Source organism: Pyrus communis, chromosome 6 (genome assembly GCF_041283825.1).
Source record: "Pyrus communis isolate YQ-2024b chromosome 6, ASM4128382v1, whole genome shotgun sequence".
In the NCBI taxonomy this organism is placed as follows: domain Eukaryota; kingdom Viridiplantae; phylum Streptophyta; class Magnoliopsida; order Rosales; family Rosaceae; genus Pyrus; species Pyrus communis.
This window is the reverse complement of record NC_142570.1, coordinates 335,115-347,640: the sequence shown is the minus strand read 5'-3', so window position 1 is coordinate 347,640 and position 12,526 is coordinate 335,115. Positions and strand designations below refer to the sequence as shown.

The window sequence follows — 12,526 nt, the reverse complement described above, 5'->3', positions numbered from 1 at the left end:
TTCACAGTGATCAAAGTGTTTCAAGCCACAAAATATTCATGAAAAGACCATTTCCCCATTCTTTCAAACGTTGTAGGCCTGGTTCCTTCTTTTTGATTGAAAATGACCTCCAACCACTAGAATGCATCTTGAAACCCCTTAGAATGTACTTCGTGATGAATCTATAAATTCAACCTATCTTTAAACCCCATTTAGTTTTGTCTTCATAACCGCAACTTATCACATGAGTGGCCTCTTTAAGCATCACTGCTGGGCTTGAGGAAGAAGGGGCACCACCTTGTTCCATCCATGTTGAAGTCACAAAAATTGTAGACTGTCTGAAATTTTTTTCAAAATTCATTCACAAAATGATTATTGGCTTCATCTTCATCAACGTACTCATCGTAAATTGGTGGTGAATTCCAATCTACGAAACTAATCTCTTCAACGATGTGATCTTGAAATGGATTGATAATCATAGCCATGATCTTCAACTACAGCGAAAAACCTGCTCTGATGCCACTTGATGCAGGAGAAGCCAAGAGTTCTCGAGGAGACGAGGGATAGATAACCTAGGAATCACTCAACCAGGGGCAACGGAGTTAGCTCACGTCGCTAATCGTGGATTCGCTCACACGACCAAACCAAATGTTTGATTGGAGAAGGAGAAATCACTCACTTCAATTGCACAAAGCAAAATATATTTTAATTCATTCAACTTCAGCAATGGCTTCTAATACATCAATATTTAAAGGAACTAAAGATAAAGAAGCATAAATAGACCACAACTTCCTAAGAAACTCTCTTAAAATAACTTAACAAGTTCCTATGTCATTAAAATAAATTACAATGCCTTTATTATTTGAATTTCCAACGCCAAGAGAAGTTTTCAATTTGTTTTTTTATTTTTAAGCCTTGGCTCCCGCATCAGCTTGGATTTCTCCATTTTGGGCCTTTGGCTTCTAGGTTTTCCCTAAATTTGTGTACGTGGGTGTGACATGCGTATACGATAGAGTGTACTAAGCTTAGGTATATATTTATGGCAAATCTAGCAAAATAAGTACGACATGACTCACAAACTAATTAATAAGCCACATTGTATGGACCATGCATATCCAATCGGATAAATACCACATTAAAAACCACAAGGCCACTGCAACCTCCCTGCATGCCTTCTTATGCCTTGATTTGCATTTTCTAGCCAACTATATTTCTCTCAGTTAGGTTTATATCGTTGAACAAGCATGGTGAACTATAAATATACACCTCAACAAGTTTCAGATTTTGTAGTACTGAGCTTGAAATCTGATATCAGCTTAATTTCTTATTTCATTAGTCCTGGTTGGGAAATTTCTTTGAATATTAATTAGTTGAATTTCTTTCACTTTAATTTTGTATGCGTAATAACTTCACAAGTAAGATGAACCACCATGTAACTTACGTACTCATAAAAATTTATCTGCACATACAATCGACTTGTTGTGCATTGATGCAATGGTTGTCTTTGCAAGCAAGGAAATGGGATGATTATAGGAAGCTACAGATAAACAGAGGCCGAGCCACTAAGGGATCAGAATATTTATGAGTCCGTCGTGCCTTTTTTATGCTACTTTATCAATCGAATACTAATAAAATTCAAGTGTGCCTCTTCTCAGTCCAAACTCTCTTTTCCTTTACGCCGCCTTCTTTCGCTCCATCTCTCTTACATCCTGCTTTTGTCATCAAATTTTCTTTGTATTTTCTTTAGTCCTTTGGTAATATTTTTTAATTTTCTTGCCATAACTCTTTACCTCACATTCAAGTGTTTAAGTTTGTACAATGTTTTTAGTTCTCTGTATTGAATTTGATAGGTATTTCGATGTTTGTGCAATTTACTCCAACTTCATGTTGTGAGGCCCCTCCTCATATGAAATTCTGACTCTAATACTGCATATAGATATAAAGAAAAGCAACCTTTTTCTAAATTAAATTAACAATATTAACCAGTGTTTAATGCTGATAACCTCCATTACACCCGAACTTTTAATCTCAATCATGCATGTTGTGATTTAAGTATTCTCCATTTTCATAGGCTGAAGGGAGAATTGTTTGATTGTTTTTGTCAATATACATTTCAATTTTCTAGTAGAGGTATTAAATAATCTCTTTAAATGGCTCTTGAAAAAACAGATGGAGATGCAGCTGCTACCCAATATTAAGTATTTTCCCTGCCACGAAACCTTCCATAATTTAATAGCAATGACTTGCTGCAACAGACTATTAAGATCCTTTAATATTACTTCTGCTAATTCATATATCAATTTGATTAACTCGCTTAATTTGCTCGGTGCTCGTCATTCCAAATGGCTTCTTAAATGAACACGCGTGATATGATAATTTGAGAAATAATGAAAACATTAATTGGATATAATATAATATATATATATATATATAGCTATTGGATAATAAGGCTATGATATATACTGGCTTGAATCAGCTGAATTCAGAAACTTAAGGATCGAGAAACTGTCCATTAATAAGGTTAATTTTGTGTGTGCACGTACGTGTGTGTCTCACATAAGCTAGGGCTTGACCGGAATTGCAATATACATACAGATCATCCGTCAATTAGAGAATGACCGTTCTTCAGATCATTAGAAAAATATATATGCCTGTATATATAGGGAGGGAACAAAGTGCATATGTGTCTATATTAAAAAATTATATATAAAAAACGAAAAATAGACGAGGAATAAACGACACGAGGAGTTTTATTGATCAAGACAGAGAATAAGCAAGGTGGACTAGAACATGCATATTTCCAATTCAGTCTTTAAATAGATAAGGCATCAATAATAAATATCAGGGCACCTCAAACCAAACAAAATAACCAACACCAGACAAAGTAAACCTAACAAGTTGATGCATCATTCAGTTAGCTTCATGACGAACAATATAAGTTTATGTATGATACGAGGATGGATACGTGTATGGCGACATAATTTCCTCCAGCTAGCTAGGGAGCTAGACTACTCAAGAACAATATTGGAAGTTTAGAAACTGTTTGCTCAGACTTGATGAGTAGGTACGTAGTAGTATGCTACCACAACATCAACAACAACAGAAGCGATATAATATATATATATATATATAATTTTATGTGTATATATGTGTATATACGAGTGTATATACAAGGAATTATTAGTGTTTCAAAAATCTAATTTGGCACTCCAAACTTTCTATAATTAGAAAGAAAAATACATTTGTGAGAAGTATAGAATAAGATTTTTGAAGTACTAATAACAATTATATATATATATATATATATATATATATGAAACCTAAACTATTAATTTATTGGATCTTGATCACATCCTCCTACTCCCTCAAGAATACGAATTTGAAAGGAGTTTGGATTGATTTTCAAATTCTTGTCATGATCCCTAATTATTTACAATCCTCTCTCATTTAAGCCTGGTAAAATTTTTTATTTGGAACCGCTGCACTATTACCGTTAAAAATGTAACTGCAGCAGGATTTGGGCTTGAATATTAGAGGTAATTCTGATATATCATTAACACAAATATTTACTAAATATTTTAAATTTTCAAACAAAAATATATTTTGAGCAAGGAGCCTTTTACCACATAGGTAGGAAGGAGTTGAGCCCTTACATGGTGTGGGTTCGAACTGAGTTAGTGGTTAATCTAACAAAATCTATCGTTTGACAAAAAAAAAAAACAAAAATATATTTCAAATTTTATTGTAACCTGATATCCTGATAGATTCACATATGTAATTAATCCAAATATAGTATTTTACTTTCATTAATGGAATACCTAAATAATTTTATTATTTATTATTTTGATCGTTGAATACCCTTGAATTACGCACCCAAATATTTTCAACTGAATTCCATTTCTCATCCTACTCTGGGAAATCAGCTCAAAAACCACCATAAGATATTATCTGACGAAGGATAAATGCATGTATCGATCGAGTATTAATAAGGATGAAAATTATGAAAATATTCAACACCTTTTAATATGCCTTTGAGCTTTGATCTCTCGTGAAGACTCATCACTATTCGCGGAAAGGTTAAGACTTTCTTAGAGAAAGCAGGATACAACCGCCTGCAACAATGCCTCGTTATCCACTTAGTAATATGATCTAGTGGTATCTATTTTTATTTGTAAGCAAGAGGTCTTTGGTTCCATTATCGTCAAAAGCGAATTTGAATCAGATTATTGCTAGCTTATTATGAGGCTTAGCCCAATATTAATATAGATAATATTGTTTGTTAAAAAAAAATCGTAATAAATGGATTCAAAGAGATCTATTTTATCTCGTAATCATTCTCATTCCCTTGTAGCCGTTACGCAAATTCGCACAAGTGAACAAACACAACCCCCACAAGATTTACGAGCACCCCTTCCTGCATATCCATACATGCATGTCTTCCCTTAATTGGACTATACAGTACTCATCAATCAATTTTCCAACTATAATTAATATATTAGGCATAAGCTACTACCATGCATATATACATATATATATATATATATATATATTAGACATGTTGATATAAGTATTTAACATGCATTGTAATTTATGGAACAATTAAGTTAATTAAACTCACCAACTAAATTAAATCTCCATATAAGTAATTGAACCACTAAATGAAACAAGTATAGTGCAAATTAATCTCTCCTTAATTAGTGAAACAAATTCATTGAGACCTTGTAATTAAAACAAGAAGGCATAATTGCTTTTAATATAAGTACTTAACACAAGGCTTCTAATACTTGGTACTGACTGCTTTTAAGCACTTAACAACGAGGCTCAACTGCTTTTAAGTGAAACTACTGGTGTAGGAGTAAAGGTAAAAATAAATGGAATGGTTGAAATGGAAGGTGGGTTTGACTTGTGTTGAGAGAATTGCAGTCTCAAGGTAGAATTTTTTTAGTGTGTTGGTAACATATCTCGGTATGGAATGGTTGAAATGGAAGGTGGGTTTGACTTGTGTTGAGAGAATTGCAGTCTCAAGGTAGAATTTTTTTAGTGTGTTAGTAACATATCTCGGTACAGTAAGTGTTATAATACAAATCATTATAAATAATTCAAAATTATAAATAATTGTATTATTACACTTGATGTCTGATAAATTTAAAAAATCTCTCTCACAAAGTGGAATCATGTTTGACTTTCGACACATGTGGTAGTCAGTGTGAAAAAAAACTCTTATAAGTTACAAGTTACAACCATGAAGGAAGGACATGAATCCTCTCTGGATCCATTGGTCCTAATCCATCAAATTTTGTAATCTGGACTATTGAAATTTTTTAGTTGTTAGATCAAATTTCAATTGTCCGGATCACGAAACTTAATAGATTAGGACCAATGGATCCGGAGGTATCCATGTCCATGAAAGAATTTAGCGGAATTAGAACGAAGGGAGGAAAGTTATAAAACAATAAAGGTCAAACGTAAAAGTTGTGGTGGAAACTGGGAAAGGATAAAAAGGGTATATTTGTCATTACAAGGGAGTGGGGAGCTGCATGAGGCAGCCGGGAAATGAGCAGTGTTGTCCACCGGTGGGTAGGACTAGCAAGTAGTAAGGTTTAGGGAGCTCCTATTAAAAGCTCAACGACTGCCCACCTGGCCCTGAGAATACCCCCTTCTATATTTGTGCCACCACACACAGAAAAAAAAGAAAAATACTAAGTAAGACTCTTTCAAAAGTGAGAACTTTCATGAATTATCCGTCACCTCATATTTTTTTACGCAATATCGTATAATGGTTGCATGATAAGTGTGCCAAAAAATATAAGATGGTAGAGAGTCTCACTTTTGAAATCGTCTCCTTAGCATTTTTCCACAGAAAAAACCAGAAAAATATTATGCCCTCCAATGGGGTGTGTTGAGAGAATTTAATTGCTTTGCCCATTTGCTTCTCTCTCTCTGACCTTCAGGTGGTGTTATTAGTAGAAAAGCAAACGCTTTTAAAACTATCAGTTACGAAAAACACAGAAATCAGTGGAAGCGGGGATATAGTGATTTTGTTAAAACCGGGTTGTGGAGGGTTTAAGGAGGAAATGTGGTGGTTCGGAAAAATATATAGGGAAAGAGCATCAGTTATGGAAGCCAAGCACAGAGTCATTAGTACACCAAAATTTTGATAAACGGCTGTCAAGAGATTACCAAAGATTTCGACTTGATTTTAGAAAAGATTAAATATTGGACCGTGATTAACTTTTACCTAACAAAAAATCACCCACAAGTAAAAATATAATCTCTTGGCAGTGATTTTGTTAGGGTAAAAGTCAATCATGGGTCAAGATTTAATCTTTCCAAAATCAAGCCGATATCTTTGATAATCTCTTGATAGTCAGTTTATGAAATTTTTGGTGCATTGAAGCATCCTTTACTGATGCTCACATTTCCTCCTTAAACCCTCCACAACCACAACCCAGTTTTCCATATCCCATACACGTATGCGTGTGTATATATATTACACAACCCACACACCACACCACACCACAAAGTCAAAACCCATATAAAATATCACAGTCAGTCTTGTTGTTTGCTTGCTGTCTCTCTCGTGGGACTTGGCTTCTTCTGCTGATCATAGAACCATTTAGTAGCTTTCTTCTATCTCCTTCCAAACTCAAGAGCGAGCTATAGTGTGAGTGCGACGAATTAATCCGAGGAGTACAAAAAATGGAGTATGGCAGCGGAGGCGGTGGCTCTGGTAGTGGAGACCACCACGACGAGGCCTCCGGCTCTCAGAGAAGGAAGAAGCGCTACCACCGCCACACTACTCACCAGATTCAGAGGCTTGAAGGGTAAGTCTAAAGTCTACGACTTTTGCTGTGCTTTTTTATGGGTTTGTTTGGTTGGAAAAAGCGATTAATTTGGTTGCATGTGTTTGGTATGAAGAATGTATAAGGAGTGCCCTCACCCAGATGAAAAGCAGAGGATGCAGTTGAGCAGAGAGTTGGGTTTGGCTCCTCGCCAGATCAAATTTTGGTTTCAAAACCGCAGGACCCAGATGAAGGTAAATTCTCTCTCACTCGCTCGCTCGCTCTTCCGCTTGAAAGTTACTGCACTTTTTTCTTCATTACTTTTGTGCCTCACTGCTGTACTACTAATGGCAGGCGCAAAACGAAAGAGCAGATAACTGCGCGCTTCGAGCAGAGAACGACAAGATCCGATGCGAGAACATTGCAATCAGAGAGGCCCTCAAGAATGTGATTTGCCCCTCTTGCGGTGTCCCTCCACTCAACGAAGATTCCTACTTTGACGAACATAAATTGCGAATGGAGAATGCCCAATTGAAAGAAGAGGTTTTTACTCGATTTTCCATTTCGCTTTTGTACTGAAGTGTCAAGCTTGATGCAATTTTCTCTTCAGTTACTGTGTTTATCTATTTTTTGGATATTCAAATTTTCGCTCTCTCATTCATTTGCAGTTAGATAGAGTGTCTAGTATTGCTGCAAAATACATTGGGAGGCCAATTTCCCAGCTCTCACCAGTTCAGCCTATTCATATTTCGTCTTTGGACTTATCAATGGCAAGTTTTGGGGGCCATGGGATGGCCGGACCTTCGCTTGATCTTGATCTTCTACCTGGGAGTGCTTCATCTTCCATGCCCAATTTACCTTACCAGCCTAATGGGTTTTCGGACATGGATAAGTCCCTCATGACTGACATTGCTGCCAATGCCATGGAAGAGTTGCTTGGGCTTTTGCGGACAAATGAACCCTTGTGGATGAAGTCTTCTACTGATGGGAGGGATGTTCTTAATCTCGAAACCTACGAGAGGATTTTTCCGAGGGCTAATAGTCATTTGAAAAACCCCAATGTTAGAATTGAAGCATCAAGAGATTCTGGTGTGGTTATCATGAATGGTTTAGCATTAGTAGACATGTTTATGGACCCGGTAATTCTCTCCTCCTCCTGGTTCTCTCTGTATTTTCATATAATTTGCGATTCCCAAACCTGAATTGTAGCTTAACTGTTTACATCCAAGAGTTTAACAATTTTAAGTTTGCAGAACAAATTTGGAGAGCTATTTCCAACAATTGTCTCAATGGCAAGAACAATCGAAGTAATATCATCTGGAATGTTGGGAAGTCATAGTGGTTCTTTGCAGTTGGTATGTGGCTTAAAATTTTATTACACTTCTATTTTGCTTTGTCTAGTCTTATGCTGGAATTATGCCTGGATAAGTTCTTATCACTTGAAGGATGTTATTTAGATGTACAACGAGTTGCAAGTGCTTTCTCCATTGGTACCAACTCGGGAGTTCTACTTCCTTCGTTATTGTCAGCAAATCGAGCAAGGCCTGTGGATAATTGTTGATGTTTCTTACGATTTTCCACAAGATAACCAGTTTACAAGCCAGTGTCGATCTCATAGGCTTCCTTCCGGGTGCTTGATTCAAGACATGCCTAATGGATATTCCAAGGTTTGTTTCACAAACAAAAAGTATTTTTTCTGTATGTAAAATCTAAAATGTAATGGTATAACTTCGCTTACTTCTTCCATCATTGTGGAAAAAAATAGGTTACTTGGGTGGAACATGTGGAAATAGAAGACAAAGTTCCAACTCATCGGATTTATAGAGATCTTATTCACAGCGGATTAGCATTTGGAGCTGAACGATGGCTTGCTGCTCTGCAGAGAATGTGTGAAAGATTTGCTTGTCTAATGGTTTCAGGAACTTCTACAAGAGATCTTGAAGGAGGTAGCTTCAATTTTCAACACCAAAGTTATTCAACGATCATTTACCATTCTCCCCTAGAAGCTTAATCTCAACATTATTTTCTTTTTGTTGTGAATCAATCAGTGATTCCATCCCCTGAAGGAAAGAGGAGCATGATGAAACTAGCTCAAAGGATGGTGAACAACTTCTGCGCAAGCATTAGCTCATCCAACGGACATAGATGGACCACCCTTTCTGGGACGAACGAGATTGGAGTGCGAGTCACCATCCATAAGATCACTGATCCTGGCCAGCCCAATGGCGTGGTTCTTAGTGCGGCTACTACTATTTGGCTCCCCTTATCACCGCAGAATGTCTTCAATTTTTTCAAGGATGAAAGAACTCGACCTCAGGTACATTTATGCTTGCTAGAAAATGTTTTTCAAATCTTGTAACTTACTAATCAGATTAAATTAGCTGCAACTTATAAATTGGTTTTGATTTTTCCTCTAGTGGGATGTGCTTTCAAATGGCAATGCAGTGCAAGATGTTGCCCACATAGCAAATGGCTCACATCCAGGGAACTGCATATCTGTTCTTCGAGTAAGACAACTCTATATTTGCGAAACAAGTTATTCTGTTTTTCACATTAGCACTCCAAAAATGTCTTTATGTTCCCCTCCCCGTCTTTATTTTTACGTTAGGAAGAAATGTAAAATGACCTTTTTGGAGTGCATATAGCAGCTCTCTTCGTATTTTATTGTGAAACGCAAATTATTTTAAGGACTACTTAATTAATCGCATAGTGCAACTTATTTTCCTTGTACTGTATAGGCATTCAACACTAGCCAGAACAACATGTTGATACTCCAACAGAGCTGCATAGACTCATCAGGCTCACTTGTTGTGTACTCCCCTGTTGACCTACCGGCCATAAACATCGCAATGAGCGGTGAGGATCCTTCTTACATTCCTCTGCTGCCCTCAGGGTTCTCCATTTCTCCCGACGGGCGGGCAGATCAAGGGGACTGCGCCTCATCGAGTTCTTGCAATGCAACTGGAAGTGGATCACTAATCACAGTGGCATTTCAAATTCTGGTGAGCAGCTTGCCATCCACTAAACTGAACTTGGAGTCGGTAAATACCGTTAATACCCTAATCGGAAACACTGTGCAGCAAATTAAGACAGCCTTGAATTGCAATAGTTCCTGATGATGATCACTCTCTGCTACACAACTGTTTTTTCTTGTCTACCATTGATCTTAAATATTTCTGATCAGAAATGATCAGAGGTATTCAATGTGGGACAGATCATCTGCGTTAGTTGAAAACTTTGAATGCCCTCTCATCAAAGATCTGAAGCTTCATTTACTTCCACTGCTGCTGCTGATGGTTCAGAAGAGCTGTGTTTTTGCTTCCAAGGTTCATCACAATTTACACCAACTACAAATTTTTTTATTTTTTTTTTGGGTGGGGTAGGTTTTTGTTCTGGCCAGTGATTTTAACGCTCGTCTTTTAACCTCATGTACTCCTTCTGTGAGTGCGTAAAAAATTTTAACGCTCGTCTTTTGACCTCATGTTGGGATTGCGCGTGGATAGAAGAGGTGTTAAAATCACTAGCCTTTGTTTTTGAGTTGTCTTTGTTATTTTGCAAATTTCGTTTTGGAAAAGTAGAGCATTAAAAGAGGGAGTCAAGAACGCACCATACCCGTCTTCTTTCTTGCTGAATTTCTCTCCGTCCATCTCTCTCCATCAAAAAAAAAGGTTGTATGGTTCGGGCATTGACTTCTTGTTCATCAACTTATGTATCTTAATTTAAACCATATTTGAATTTCCTCTCAACTTTTCCTTCTTGACAAATCAAACGTGCCTTGATTAATTTGTGTATATTTTTCAGTTTAGCGAGCGGAGGGAAACGTAAACAAAGTTGTCTGATGGGAAAATTTTCAATTTTCAAATTGAACAGACTAGTATAGGTTAAAATTAAAATACATAATTTATAATATGTTTTACGAATGACGTGATCAAATACTCTTACCTAAATTTTTGTTATTTGAAGAGGGACGATAAATATTAAATAGCCAAGAATTGAGTGCAATGAAACTAGGGCCAACACGTTGACCATTGGAGGGGATCCTTGGCTTCAATTTGTGGGGCTCCGTCTCCATGCTTTTCCTTGAGGCTGGAAACGTGGAAATTGAGCTTAAAGATCTCAAATTTTATGCCTCGGCATTCTCCGGAGGGAAAAAGCATTTCCTTGATGAACTTTGATTGATATGACCCTGATTGACTAACTGTCCATTTATTACGTCACTTAACCAAATTCTTTGAGTTTGAGTTGGATTGGTCAATTTGTTGAATAAAGGTAGATCCCATCAATCAATCTAGGACTTTTGAACCTTTTGGAGCTTTCTTTGTCTAAATAAATGGCAACCAATAGGTACTACTAATTAAAACTAAGGTTTGGCCCTTCAAACTAAATATTTACATATTTTTTGAATCACGTTGGAACACCAAAAAGTTTGAGAATAAAGAATGCTAAAATCACTTGCTAAACGAGGAGCGTTAAAATCGGTGTTTGCTAGAGTCATGGGAGAAGCGGAAGAAGAAGGTGAATATCATCATCAACCCCAGCTTACATCTTAAGCCATGCCGCTACAGAAACAGTCGGTCATAATTCATAAATATGGGGTTCATCAAAGTTAGCAGCACACAAGATAATAAATTGGACTTGGTTTGTTATTGCCTAATGCCTATGGATCAGCCCAAAGCAAAACTTTATATTAGTTTAATGTTTGTGAGGAGACTGAGCAAGCGAGAGCCGAAGGTGCTGCAACAAAACCAGTATGGTATAGTCAGCCATAAAGACAGGGTCTTAAAACACCATCAATGCTTCATGTTACTCTATCTCTACAGCTAGCTATAGCTTCCCACTTTCCACACCCTCCATCCATCATCATTCACCATGCAACCCTAGCTTTCCACCACTCTACTCGGTAAACCTATTAAGTACACTACCTACCTTTGCCTTGTTACCTCTTCGGGTTGAACTGCGGGTTATGTTTCGTTGACATGATCATAAACCCCCTCCCCAATAAAAATTATTAGGTGTGGATGATCAAATTGCGTGTTTGTTTAATTGCAGATAGAAAACATCTATCTTACACGCTACTTGTTTTTAGCCATTATTATCTCATTCCCTTATGTTTGGTGCATGTGTACGGACATCCGGATTAAAGAATTTCTCTCAAATCACAAAAGACAAAAGTATTTTATTAATTAAATCCATCTAATTTGATTTGTATTATATGATATACTATACAGCCTACCATGTGGTTGTCTGCACAGGTTTACTTCATTAGTACTATGTAGGGTTTTATTAAATGACCTTGATGGTAGAGTTACGATCAGAAAAGAGGAAATTAGGAAGGCAGACATTGACATTTCTCCAAATGCAATAACCCCACAAGCCTAGACTCTAGACCTTATTTTTCAAATTTCAATTGATAAAGCTATCAATTTTAAGTATGCCGTCGATTTATGATCGCTATATCATTGTTATTTAATCGTAATATAATTAATATTTAATTTTAATCAGTTAAATAATTGAGATTTAACATGTGAGCATTTTAGGCCAATTTTATATATACACCACATACATACATACATACATATATATACATATATATATGTATATATATGTATACATAACAAGAGGGATCCCTATTTTTTTTTTTAAATATGGGGACACCTTCTTGACCGTTAGATTTGACCTTAATGAAATTGTATGGTTGAGATTGGGAAACCCTCTTGTTAAAGGATTCCTACACACACCCACACATACATACATTGCTAAATGTT

The 12,526-nt window shown here is 36.5% G+C and overlaps 1 protein-coding gene across 2 annotated transcripts; it reads left to right on the top strand.

The window, feature by feature from the left end:
• Positions 1-6,491: 6,491 nt before the first annotated feature.
• On the top strand, positions 6,492-10,507 carry LOC137711654 (homeobox-leucine zipper protein HDG11-like). 2 transcript variants are annotated; one of them, XM_088695267.1, is made up of 11 exons: positions 6,493-6,803; positions 6,898-7,015; positions 7,116-7,304; positions 7,430-7,900; positions 8,015-8,116; positions 8,219-8,428; positions 8,527-8,707; positions 8,810-9,078; positions 9,179-9,268; positions 9,500-9,763; positions 9,842-10,507. In XM_088695267.1, exons 1-11 carry the CDS (start codon positions 6,679-6,681, stop codon positions 9,875-9,877), a joined length of 2,055 nt encoding a protein of 684 aa, XP_088551393.1. In that variant the 5' UTR covers positions 6,493-6,678; the 3' UTR covers positions 9,878-10,507. The 2 variants fall into 2 exon arrangements, with proteins under 2 accessions (XP_068307009.2, XP_088551393.1); XM_068450908.2 differs by having other exon boundaries at positions 6,492-6,803; positions 9,500-10,507.
• The last annotated feature ends 2,019 nt before the right edge of the window (positions 10,508-12,526 follow it).